Source organism: Meles meles, chromosome 12, assembly GCF_922984935.1.
Source record: "Meles meles chromosome 12, mMelMel3.1 paternal haplotype, whole genome shotgun sequence".
NCBI classification, from domain to species: domain Eukaryota; kingdom Metazoa; phylum Chordata; class Mammalia; order Carnivora; family Mustelidae; genus Meles; species Meles meles.
Window position 1 is genome coordinate 68,416,396 of NC_060077.1, and position 13,712 is coordinate 68,430,107.

The 13,712-nt window shown below is 43.2% G+C and overlaps 1 protein-coding gene across 1 annotated transcript in view; it reads right to left on the reverse strand.

Annotated features, from left to right (window-relative positions):
- The window catches only part of EPG5 (ectopic P-granules autophagy protein 5 homolog), a 104,378-nt gene that overhangs the window by 70,633 nt on the left and 20,033 nt on the right, over window positions 1-13,712 (reverse strand). The window contains 5 exon segments of the mRNA XM_046024639.1: window positions 1,626-1,780; window positions 3,097-3,254; window positions 6,646-6,801; window positions 10,189-10,339; window positions 10,985-11,099. Coding sequence (XP_045880595.1) covers window positions 1,626-1,780; window positions 3,097-3,254; window positions 6,646-6,801; window positions 10,189-10,339; window positions 10,985-11,099 — 735 coding nt within the window.

Here is a 13,712-nt window from a genome sequence, read left to right on the forward strand (position 1 = left end):
AACTCCAACTGCCCCACGTAGTAAATACATCCCAAAGTCTGTCTGTAGCTATAAAATAGACCCTTTGCTGTAAAAACTTCCTTAAAACTGCTAAAATGATAAAAATCAGAATGCATTTCATAGAAATACCTATTTTCTCCTACAAAATAAGATCCTCACTGACAAGAGCTTCTAAAATAGCAGTGTTCACCAACGCCTCTTGAACAACATATTCCAAAGTACAGGCTGCAATCCATTGATGTCAATGGCAAGCAGATTTTTTTTATAAAAATACAAAGGAATAGAACAAAAAAATAACAGAAAAAGGTGAGAGCGCATCTCAGTAAGATTAAGTACTGCCTCAATTTCACACATGTACACACACACACACAGACACACAAGCAGAATCAGAATGTAATACACAATGTAATTTTTACTCTAAGTACTGGCCAACATCCTTGAAACATTCAAGAACACAAATGTTACTTTCACAAGAGACCTTGAGAACGCCACTTACTGTATATGAAAACAGTCTTTCTCCAACCCCCTGCAATATTCTCGAATCATGAAGACAGTCTGGCATGCCAGACTGATTTAGGCCTTAACTTCAGGCGTAAGTATGAAGTACAATAGCCTAGTGTTTGAATAGCCTAATATTTGATCCTGGAAAAGAACTTTAGATCATCCAGTTGTATCATTCTCAAACCAGAGAACTGGGGAGAAAGTAATAAACTCAGATAATCTTCTTCGAACATAATTTTACTTCAAGTTTACTTGAATAGTTTGGAAGAAATACTTTTTAATGAAAATAAACAAATAAATGACACCCTAAATGGAAAACACGCATCTTTTTAAATATATGGGTTATGCCTCTAGACACTCAGGGTCCAGAGTCTACCCTCTTCCTCCCTTAGTGATGGCTTAGTGGAAGAAGGCAAGGATCTCATCCCAGCTCGTCATTTTATAGCTGAGTAAGCTGAGCCCAGAGTGGGCAGGCACTTTTTTAGCTGTGAGATCGGCAGCTGCTAGCAGAGTTAAAACAAGCCCAGGTCTTCTACGTGAGTGTCAGTATTCTTTCCACCATCTCATATAAACTGCCTCGGCAGGGGCGCCTGGGTGGCTCAGCTAGTTATGCACCTGACTCTTGATTTCAGCTCAGGTCATGATCTCAGGATTGTGGGATCGAGCCCTGTGTCGGGCTCCGAGCTCACTGGGGTGTCTCCTGATATTCTCATTCCCCTATCCCCCCCCTCCCCCCACTTGCACACTCTAAATAAATAAATAAAATCTTTTTACAAATAAATAAACTGGCTCAGAAGCCAGGCCACCATGTTACTGGCAGTGTTGTGGGGCAGAGCAGCAGCAGACAGTGTTAAAACCGCAAGTGTGAGGCTGTGCCAGATGGTCTATTCCTCATTGAAACTCAGCCATCAAATGTCAAGAGAGTAAGGGGAAGTGGAATGAGCAGGATTCGTATTTTCAATACTCCTTATAGCAAAATGATATTCGTTTGATTTTCTACCTCCTTCCATACTCAGTACAAGTTAGTCACAATTTTTTTTGTAAAGCAATCCCAAAAGAATCAACACATGGACAATCCCAAAGAAAACATTTTTTAGCTGACTTCTAAAACTTAATATTCTAACCTCATATATCTCCAAAACAATAATTTTTATGAAGTCTTCATCCACATTGGTTCTTCTGGCCTGAGCCATCTGAGCAAATGTAGTCAGAAGGCAAATCTCTTCCGAGCTATTCATGGAAGAAAGACACTTCTCAAAGTTCACAAAGTGTTCTGGGTCTGCAAGTTCAGAGCAAGAAAATTAGAACAGGGAAAGAATGAAGAGGTATCACTTTTAATCACTCTCCCAGAGAGAAAGGAGGTATAAAATTAGAAGACATTTAGAAATATCTTTTAATATATTTATAATATTTAGAAAAAGATTCTTTGTTCCAGAATGGATTTCTACAGGCTTCAGGGGAAAAGGCAGGGACCAGACGAAATTCCAACTCTACATATAATGTAGCCTCAGAGATAACACTTAACATCCCCAAGTCTCAGTTTCTCCATCTGCCTTAAAAGGTTGTTGAAGATTAAATGACACTAGCGACTAGTGACGGGTTTTGTCACCAGATGAGACACCTTCAAAGACACATCTGAATGAAACAACCTAGTTAACTGTCAGCCAAATGAATGATGACAACCTTACTAATGAGAACTGCTAGGACTAGCAAGGCACTCAGTGCAAACACAGCATTCATTCCAAACAAAAGAGATTTTCTTATAAATGAAAATCTGGGGCAAAAAATTAGTTACAACCATGAATGCAATACTGCTAAATGTGATAAACAGTACACAGTGTGTTCATTCTACCAACTTCTCCCAGGAGGCAGTGTATGCAATACTATATTTTGTCACTAGGGGGCACTAGAGTTTTGGGATCCGTGACAGAAAACTAAATGCTACAAAGGCAAAGACACAGGGGAAAGATTGAAAAAAAGTCTGTTTAAAAAATACATTCCCCTGGGGGCGCCTGGGTTGCTCAGTGGTTAAAGCCTCTGCCTTCGGCTCGGGTCATGATCCCGGAGTCCTGGGATCGAGCCCCACGTCGGGCTCTCTGCCCCGCGGGGAGCCTGCTTCCCCCTCTCTCTCTGCCTGCCTCTCTGCCTACCTGTGATCTCTATCTGTCAAATAAATAAAAAAAATCTTAAAAAAAAAAAAAAAATGCATCCCCCTGATGGAATTTGCACAATAAGAAGGCAATAAGCCTACACTTCTTTCCATGTGTTTACACATTTCAGAAATCAAAGGTAGTCCATCAAATGTCCTGTATTTTCAAAATAACTCCATGGGGGCATTTACAACCCAATTTTCATTTCTCATCCCCGAGCTGGGATCATACCAAGTTACTACCCAGAGCATTTCAAGAATAATGAAAACTGGAATTATCATTCTATTATGTCAAAGCAATAAAGCAGTCTTTCGAATTTCAAAATTATTACATACGAGCATACAGAGTAAGATGTTCTCTTAGTGCTTCTAAAAATAAAATAAATAAAGCCATGAAGGCACACAGGGTGAAAAGAGCTGCGTGGCACACTCTGGCCAGACTGTACCTTGGAGCTGCTTCTTGCACTCAGCAGGCAGGAGAGCGCCGCAGAGCTTCTCCAGATTCCCACTCTCCACCTGGTGCATGAGGTAGAAGAGCTTCCAAAGCATCTGGACCGACAGCGTCCCAAAGGGCATTTCTGACATAAACAGCCAAATGCCAAGTCTGCGTGTTTTAAAGAGTAGGAATAGTTTCATTATCAGTCAACTTCACCACACTGAGAAAGCAGGCAGACCTGCTCTGGTAGAAAAAAATTCTTAAATCACAACGCAAAAATTTTTCTAACATGCTTCAGCCACCGACACCTCAAGGACGGGTAACAGTAACAGCAAGACTTGCACAGGAACTTCGTCTGTGTCAGGCCCTGTTCTAATCACCCCGCCATACAGATCATCTCACTCTGTCCTCACAAAAAGCAAGGCAAGTATTACTATTGATACTCTCCCCATTTTACACGTAAGGCTCCTAAGGCACAGGAAGGGTAATAGGAGGCAGAGCTGTGTTGTGAACTAAAGATCTTTTTAAGGCCTGGGTGACAGGCGCTTAGATATGGATGTATGTGTCTGAGCCTACATACAGGTACGAGTGTGCACACAGACACATGTGCAATGAGAGGGAGGAGAATCAAAACTCCTGCAGGGCCTCTCCACTCATCACTGAATGAAATTCACACTCCTCAGCCCCACGTTCAAAGGCTTCCGCTATACAGCTCAGATCCATGTTTCTAACCAGAGGCCTCGCTGCGTGCAGAGTATGAGACCATTCTTGGATGAGCCCGGCAAGAATCTCGTACCTCCACGCTGCCATCCCTCCAACTGTGAAGCCCTCCTCTGATTTCCTCCTCGGCACTATTACAGTACTCCATCCATACCTGACTTTGGCAATATCATACCCTTTATGGGTGGTTCTTACACCAGAGAGGGCAGAAAAATCACGGGGAGACTATTCTAGTGGGGAGAAATGAGTAAAGGACAGGCAGGGCTAGGCAGGGAGAGATATATAGGGGGCTACGTGATCGGGCTCACAGAAATCCCAAAAATGTGCAGGCGTGGGAAAACCAGGCATAATGGAACAAACTGGACCACCTGCCCTAGGCCTGTGGGGTGGGTGTCTTTTTTATGATAATCACCTATGACCAACAAAGAATAATCAGACCCTAAAAAGGCAGTAAGCCATTGAAGGTGTTATCACTAGTCCTTGCTCAATGTTGGTATCAATAGAGATGTTAAAAAGAATATAAGTTTCCTGGTTAGCTTTCTAGAAAAGACCAACTATAAAGGCCCTCAGTGGCAATCCTATAGGGACCCCTCTCACTCTTGAGAGCTTTTTCTGTATGTTCACTTAATAAACTTCAATTGCTTTACACACACACACACACAACAACAACAACAAAAAAAAACCAGGAGACTTTGTAGAAAATGCAGATTCCAAGGCCTGCCTACACAGATCCTGATTTTGTAGGTAACAGCTCTGACCCAAGAATTTTCAGGTTCTAGTCATCCCGGGTGACTCAGACTCAAGTGTTCCTCAAACAACACAGTGAGAAATGCCTCAAGTTGCTGTAATTTACATACACATACAAACCACAACAATTTGAGAGTAGAAACCAGGTTTTGTTCATCTTTGAATAAACTTAAATGTAACCTAGAGCCTTATATTCAAATTATCCCCACCTAAACCAGTATCTTGCAAACAATCAGCACTCAGTAAATGCTCATTAAAATTGGGTTATATGAATTTTATCTCGAAAAAATCTTTTTAAAAACAGGGAAGCTCTCAAAACCGTTGCTGTATTTTCGACAAACCTACAAATTGACCAATTACAAACAAACAAAGCTTATTAAGGAAAAAGAATAAGAAATTAAATAGTATAAGCCAGAACCACACCTATGCACCATCACAACACTACTAGTGGCCCAAACCACCACTGACCTAGATTCTGAAAAGCAGTATCTAGACTCCTGAGCAAAGGTTGAAGAAACTGTTAAGTTCAGTTGGGCCAAGCTTCTGTCTTATTAAATAATTATCCTAACACCTCACATAGGACCTCTCTTGTATAACTTATCCCAAAACAGTAAGAGGAATTTGCAGAGGCCTTAAAAGTAATGTCATGAGACTGTATTTCAGGCCATGAAATCTCCCACATGGCAGCTATGCAGTAAGTCTGGCTTAGGTTTTGGCTGTCTTTTGGTTTTGTTTTGCTTTGGGTTGGGGGATAACCACTGTCAGAAATTTCTACTGGAAAGCCAAATACATTTAAATGTCATCATGGCTTTAAATATCTGATTCTTGTGTAATCTCTTTCCTAAAATAAATTATACTGAAGAACAACAGTTCTCAATATTTTAAAGTTTAAAATGACAGGACCGCCTTTGTGAATTACACGTATAATGCTACAGGAGAAGAGTTCACAGCTCCAACTCTAGGAATTGGTAACTATGGTGAGAGCTTTCCATCTCAGCTAAGTGGCCACAAGGACAAGTGACAGATCAGACACAGCAGGATTCTGCAAGGATCTGGTAAACCCGACGAGAGCACCAAATTTATGGACAATACAGAATGCGTAACGAGTAAAGATAAATATCTAAGCCCAAGTTCTATATATCTTAGATCCATGCCTTCTGGGTGCCTAAAAGTGCTTAAGACTTAGTCAAGGAGTTCTGATATTTCTCTAAGTGAGCAGTTACTCTATTCTTCATCTGAAGCCACAAAGAACCACCACCACCTACATCCAAAAGGTCTTCATGATTTAAAAAGTATTTCCATATACTACTGCATTTCATCCTGGGCGCATATCTATGAGGTTGATGGAACAAGCAGAATCATTACCATCATCTCCATCTTATAAATGAGGAAAGTGAGAAGACAAAGTCTAGGTGACTTGCCCAAGGTGCCAGTAAAGAGCAGGCAAGACTCAAAGCCACTACACAACACACAATGAGTACGAGCTGAAGTTAGAGATCATGGCAAGAGGGAGCACAGACAACTCAGAAGAAGGCAAAGCTGGGGAAGAGCGGGCAGCTCATGAGTGGACTGGAGGCCAGCAAACATCTCCCAGCAGAGAGCCCCTCCCTCAAGTGTATCCCAGGCTAAAAGCAGCAACAAAGACAACATGAGCAGAAGACAGCATTTACACAGCCAAGCACAGGGGCCCAGGACCCGCAAGCATCCTCACGGTAAGACAAACTTGAACAATAAAATGGGCAAATCATTTGTTCTGGGCACTGAGCACCTGCCCTGCCTCACTTAGGCACTGAGATGGGTGGGAAAGAGAATTCACACCTTGTTCAAGGCTTCCCGAAAGTTGAGGGATAACACCACTGAGGTAGCAGAATCGGGTTATTTTAAGATTGAAAAAAAAAAAAAACTTAAAAAGAGCATTTCAGCCCACCACAACAGGTAAGGAAACTTAAAGACAATGAATCTGCCCAAGATAGGAAACAGATGAAATGCACTTAGACATTATTATAAGAGATCTAACTGTAGTCGATGACTTTCACACCAATCTTCCTCACGAGTCAGGGAGCCATTTCTCAACAATCATCATACGTCTTACCTTTTGGCTTTCAGCACATGCAGGACAGCTCTCAAGAACAGTTCATCAAATTCAACCTGTAGTTTCTCCACAGAGTAGGGCTGCTGGGCCAAACCCAAGTCTCGGCTGTGGCTCACAAACTGTGCCCAATGGTCGCTCACATAACCAAGGGTCATCCTGAGCAGGAGGAAAGGTAAAAGAGCACTTTTCATTCATGTACTCAATCCTGGCACCTTTATATTACATTGGAAGCACTAATTTACGCAGTACATATTCATGGAACACCTGCTATCTTCAAGGCTCTAAAGACAGTCAGTGAGAGGGCAAACCCCACCCTCACGCAGCTTACACTCAGCGGAGGCAAATAGACAACAAAGTAAAGGGAAAAGTATAATCTGTCCAATGGTCATAAGTGACGACAAAAATAAGTAGGAGAGGGGACTAAAGTTTCTCTGGAGTTGGCCAGAGTAAAGGGGTTGGCTGGGAGCAGGAAAGGCCTCACTGAAGAGGGACGTGTGAGTAAAGACATGGGTATCTAAGGGAAGAGCATCTGGGTAGAAGGAACAATCAGTGAGAAGGCTCCAAGGCATATTCAGGATGTTGGAGGAACAGCAAGGCAGCCAGCCAGTGTGTGAAAGCAAGGAAAGTGGGCGGGAGACTGGCTAGAGACGAAATCAGAAAAGTGACAGGAGACCAGGCCACTGTGAACCCTTTGGCTTTTATTCTGACTGAGACTGGGAGCAGACGAGTGACATGAGCTCCTGACTCACCACTTACAGGGAACACGGGGTGTTGCGTGAATAAGCCGAGGGGAGAGCAAGGGCAAAAGCAGGAAGACGAGTCAGGAGGCTATTAACAATGATAATTATAATTCGGGAGAAATATCTGAGAATGAACGAGGGTAGTAGCAGTGAAGGTGGGGAGAAGCAACTGGATTCTGGAAACCGCAGGTTTCATTAGTTTAAAAGGATGCGCATCTTTCACACTATAATCCCCGCAAACTGGGATGTGTGCTAAACTGATAACGCCATACTTCTATAGCATTTTTTCTTAGAGGCACACAAAATGCGTCTTCAGAACTGGTGGCATCTTAGATTTGATGACAGTGTTTTGAAGGTAGAGACGACAGAATCGGCTGTTACACTGGATGTGGGGTGTAAAAAGACAGGGATGACACCAAGTATTCTCGCCTGGGCAACCAGAAGCATAAAGTTGCCACTTACTGAAGATAGAAAGGCCAAGGAGGAGCGTCTTGGGAGGTGTGATGGGGGAGGTTGTTGGGTGTATTAAACTACAATGTCTGTGAGTCATCCAAGGGGAGATGCTGAGTTGGCAGCTGGGCTTACAGGCTTAAGAGAGAGGCATGAGCTAGAAATAGAACTCTGGGAACCATCGTAGTATTTCGATGACATTTAAAGACATGAGAATGGATGAGGTCCGAAGAGCAAGTTTCGATGGAGAGAAGAGGTCCGGGAACAGAGTCCTGGGGCAGTCCGACATCAAGAAGTTTAAGAGTGAGGGTGAAACAACCAAGGAGGCAGAAAATGAGAAGCTAGGGAAATGGAGGAGAAACCAGGAGAATATGGGATCCTGGAAACCAAGCAAAGAAAATGTTTGTTTTCTTTTTAAAGATTTTATTTATTTATTTGACGGAGAGAGATCACAAGTAGGCAGAGAGGCAGGCAGAGAGAGAGAAAAGGAAGCAGGCTCCCTGCTGAGCAAAGAGCCTGATGCAGGGCTCGATCCCAGGACCCTGAGATCATGACCTGAGCCGAAGGCAGAGGCTTTACCCACTGAGCAGCCAGGCGCCCCAAAGAAAATGTTTAAAGGAGAAAGTGAGCAACTCTGAGAAAGCTATGTCAACTATGGGAGAGATGTAAGGGAGAAGACTCAGAACTGGCCACTGGCTCAGTAGAACAAAGTTCATTAGTGCCCTTCATTCTTAAGAGCTGTCTAGGGAGTCCAGGGGTGGGGTGTGGGGAGAGCCTGACTGTGAGAATTCAAGCAAGAATGGAGGGAAAAACCTGGAACCAACAGATGACCTCAAGAAAGGGACCTTGTAGAAAAAACAGTTCTACAACCGGAAGGTGTGAGAAGAATCTGCGATAGATACAAAGAAAAATAAGCAGATGGAAGACAAAGAAAGGTCATAATACACTATAATAATCAACTGTAAGTATTTACACAGAAATATTATAGAATGAATACCGACCTTAAAGCAGGAATAACAATGTCTTTCCTACAGAGTTATTGGGAGAATAAAACGAGAAGGTGTATCGCTGGCATGTAGTGGGCACTCAATCCTACATCACATAAACGAACCCAAGGACAGGCTTTACCTTATTCACCAAGCTCAATCAGAAAATGAACGTCTGGACTTCTAATAATGAGTACATGGGCTTTTAGATTTAAAGAAATTACTCTCCAAGTCACCAACCAGCCTTCCTTCCACCATCTCTTGTTTTCAATACCCTCTACTAAAGGCTTTTAAAGACCTTAAAAAAGTCACAGCTTTGCAGGGCATCCTACAACCATTTACCTGGCTTTACAAGGCACATGGAAGCACATCAAAAATAAATTAATTATATGGGGCACCTGGGTGGCTCAGTGGGTTAAAACCTCTGCCTTCAGCTCAGGTCAAGATCCCAGGGTCCTGGGATCAAGCCCCACATCCGGCTCTCTGCTCAGCGGGGAGTCTGCTTCCCCCCCACCCCTCTCTGCCTGCCTCTCTGCCTACTTGTGATCTCTGTCTGTCAAATAAATAAATCTTTAATTAATTAATTATAATCAATTTTGTTTGGGAAACATCACTGACGAAGGGGAGAGGTTTTAGAGGCTTTTTTGGAGGGAAGGGAAGTTGGAATAAACAACAGCATACTAATGTGCTATAGGGAACGACAGTAAAGACAGAAAAATTAATAATGCAGAAAAGAGGATACAAAAATCAATTCAATAAAAAGCAGTACATGTTCTCAAAATTTATTCATACTTGATCATAAAAGCATAAACCCATTTTTCAATCAAATAAATGATAATGCTTTCCTCAGTTCAAAACAGGGGCCACTGACAGAAGTCTTTGCAACTTTCTTTAAATGGCCTTTAACAGAAAATCAGAATAAGAATAAATAAGAGAGGTAAAAGGAAAGCAATGACATGAGAGAGCTACTGCCAATCCTCCGCAGCTAAGTGACAATTCCCAGGTAAAAGTGAGGAAGTGAAGAACACAGGGAGCAAAGGGAAAGGAGAGAGGCTTCAAAGAGGCTTCATTTTCCATGACCGAGTTCAGTTTCTCTGGCCAAGTTCAACCCAGCAACCACTTTGAGAACCTTGATTCCAAGAACAATTACCTAGCAAACCAGTTAAATTTGAGATAATTAGCCAAATATTCTGAGTGGAAGCATTTACAGATTTCCCATCTGCTAGATGGTGAAAAAAAATTCTTACTTTCATGATAAATCAGACCCGAATCGTACACTGAGATGTCCATCATCTCAATTTCACACAGTATGTGTGCCTGACCCAGGTGAAGATGAACAGAAACAGATGTAGCGACAGCAGTATTACCTGATCATGTAACCAATTCGCTTCACAAACTGCCTGTAGCGTGCCCTGTTAAAGGTTTCTAACCCCACAGCCAGAAGCTCCACTAGTGAGTTAGCAAAGGCAAAAACTTTCATCATCTCTTGAGGTCTTGTTGTTTCAGGTGAATAATCACCTAGAAGATAATCGGAGAAAAGGGAGGAATTATAATTACTATCAAAAAACACTGAAGGACACAGGTGTAAACACCTCAGTGAGGAAACAAAGCCAAAGGTAAGAAAACTCAACAATCCCATTGCTCTGGCTTCTCTGTCAACATGACATGGGGAACCTGCGACAAAGTCAAAATGAAAACAATATATTAAAGCTGGCAACGTAGGGGCCATCTGGGTGGCTCACTCAGTTAAGCATCTGCCTTCTGTTTGGGTCATGGTCTCTGGGTCCTGGGATTGAGCCCCACATTGGGCTCCCTGCTCAGTGGAGAGTCTGCTTCTCCCTCTGCCCCTCCCTCCTTCCTGCTCATGCCCTCTCTCTCTCTCTCTCTCTCTCTCTCAAATAAATAAATACAATCTTAAAAGAAAAGCCGGGCAATGTGCAAGCTAGCTGACCTTTCTGCATCTCAGCACTAGGTGCGAAATTACAAACTCAAGAGAAAGGAAGGAAATCGCACTGAGATATGATGCAACCATGTCTGCACGGGATGGCCAGGCACCCAGGAACCTGGATCAGGAAACTGCCCAAGTTGGAAGGCTGGATGCTGAGCTCCTGGGATGAGCTTGCCACAATCCCATTTAACACACGACAAAAGAAATCAGTTTACCTTTTGCTTTAAACCCAAGAAGATGCTGAAAGAGTTCATGGAACGGAAACTGGGATAAAAGGATAACCAAGTCATCCTCATTAAGGAGAAGCCAACTGGTCTCAGGATCTTCATCCTAAGAGGAAAGATGCAAAATCATGTCAGCTGATTGGATCAGAACACACCAGGGTCTAGAGTTACAAGAGCTAAATTATCACAGACACAAGTCCTACATCGCGGTCCATGTGTCTTCATGGACTTCTCCTCCACAGATGGACTGTAAACCCCCCAAAATTGCAAGCACAATTTTACGTGCATCTGGGTCATACCCATTCTTCCATGGCTGAAACTGCCCTCATTAAATGTCCATTCCAAAGAAGATTAAATTAAAAATTCCTCAAGAGTGGAAAATCTTATTATAAAAGCTCAGTGCTTTGACAACATGAATTTAAGAACCACATATTCAGGCCAAGTTACTTTAGCTACAAGTCTCTTGCCCCCAAATCAAGGCCTACTGTAGTATACACTGCCTTATGGCAAAGTAATCTGCATTTGCTCTAGCTACTGAAGCTCTGTTGCCAGTGAGTGCTGCTAAAGCAGGAAAGAAAAACTATGTATGGCCTGAGATTATATAGGGGAAACCTTTAGGGTTTTTTGTTTAATACCGAGCACTGAAGTCATCTTAGAAAACAAGTGGAGGGACGCCTGGGTGACTCAGTTGGTTAAGCAGCTGCCTTCAGCTCAGGTCATGATCCCAGCATCTTGGGATCGAGTCCCATATCGGGCTCCTTGCTTGGCAGGGAGCCTGCTTCTCCCTCTGCCTCTGCCTGCTTCTCTGCCTACTTGTGATCTCTCTCTCTCTCTGTCTCTCTAAAAAAAAAAAAAGAGAGAGAACAAGTTGATTTGTGTCCTAAAATATGCTACATTCAAAAGGGAATGCTATAAAAGATCCAGACATCCTGAAGAATACATCCTGAAGAATATACCACCTCAATTTCAACAAGGGACCAATGCAATTCACTGATAACCTCCCAAGCCACTCTTTCCCCCTCTTCTACCCCCGCCCCATTTTAGGTCCTTAATGGCTTACAAACAAGCCTCAGAAACTCTACTTAGAGCAGTAGCTCTCAACTCTGGTTCTACATCAGAATCACCTGGGAGGCTTTTACACATCTGGATGTCTGGGTGTGGGCCTGGGCAAGATTTCTAAGTTGCCCCCTGTTGGTTCCTTTTTTTTTTTTTTTAAGATTTTTATTTATTTATTTGACAGAGAGGGAGAGAGACAGCAAGAGAGGGAACACAAGCAGGGGGAGTGGGAGAGGGAAAAGCAGGCTTCCCGCTGAACAGGGAGTCCGATGCGGGGCTCGATCCCAGGAACCCGGAATCATGACCTGAGCCGAAGGCAGATGCGCAATGATTAAGCCACCCAGGCGCCCTGCCCAGTTGGTTCTAATATAGAACCAGTACCAAGGTACCACTAATGTGAAAAACTGAGAACACTTTTTTTCCTGCAGCCTTCTAAGTCAACAGCACTCTCAACATTCTTCACCTACTCCCCAGGTTCTTGAATTCACTCAACAGTCAGTGAGGACTAGCCAGGGGCCAGGCACCACTGCAGGGTCCCCAACCATCACCTGTCTCTGAGAGTAAATGCAGGAAACCTTCCAGAGAAAAGACTTCTCTCTCAGGGGATAACACTCTTGGCGGGGAGAGGGGGGACATTTCACCACAATCTTTAAATACAATTTAAAGCACCAGCTTCTGAGAAACTCTCTTCAAGGTGACTGCTGAGTCTCTAGCAGAGATGTCTGAAGAGGAAAATGAGTGCAAAGCAGCCCCCCAGTCCTGAATGAGCACTTGGGTAAACATACAGACATGATCCCCATGGCTGCCACGGCTGTCATTGTGAGAACTGTCTGCTGCAAACTGTCAACTTCTTTTAAAAAGAAGGAGTCTTGGAGCGCCTGGGTGGCTCAGTGGGTTAAAGCCTCTGCCTTCGGCTCAGGTATGATCCCAGGGTCCTGGGATCGAGCCCTACATCGGGCTCTCTGCTCAGCGGGGAGCCTGCTTCCTTCTCTCTCTCTCTGCCTGTCTCTTTGCCTACTTGTGATCTCTGTCAAATAAATAAATAAAATCTTTAAAAAAATAAATAAAAAATAAAAAAATAAAAATAAAAAGAAGGAGTCTTGGGACGCCTGGGTGGCTCAGTCATTGGGCGTCTGCCTTCGGCTCAGGTCACAATCCCTAGGTCCAGGGATTGAGCCCTCCATCGGGCTCTCCACTCGGCAGGAAGCCTGCTTCTCTTCTCCCACTCCCCCTGCTTGTGCTCCCTCTCTCCTATCTCTCTCTCTGTCAAATGAATAAAATCTTTAAAAAAAAAAAAAAAGACATTCTTTTAAAAAAAATAAAAAGAAGTCTTAGTAAATCTGGTCCCTGGCCACCTTGACAGCACATCAAATCAGGATGGGGACCATAAAAAAGCACGTGGGCAGGTAACTATTTGGAGGGGAAATTCCTGACGGATACACTAACCCTATGTACAGCAGAAAGGAAAATCAACAAGCACTATCTTGAGAAACTGGATTTGGATCACTTAGTTCTCACCAAGAATAAAGAACCATCTTCTACCTTACAAATGAGACGATCTGGATAAGAAGTATTCATAAGAGTTAAAGGAAGAGCTTGGTAAGCTCCAGCTCTTTACTATACAGACTCACGTTACCCCCTGGGAAAACTCCTTCACCCCCTA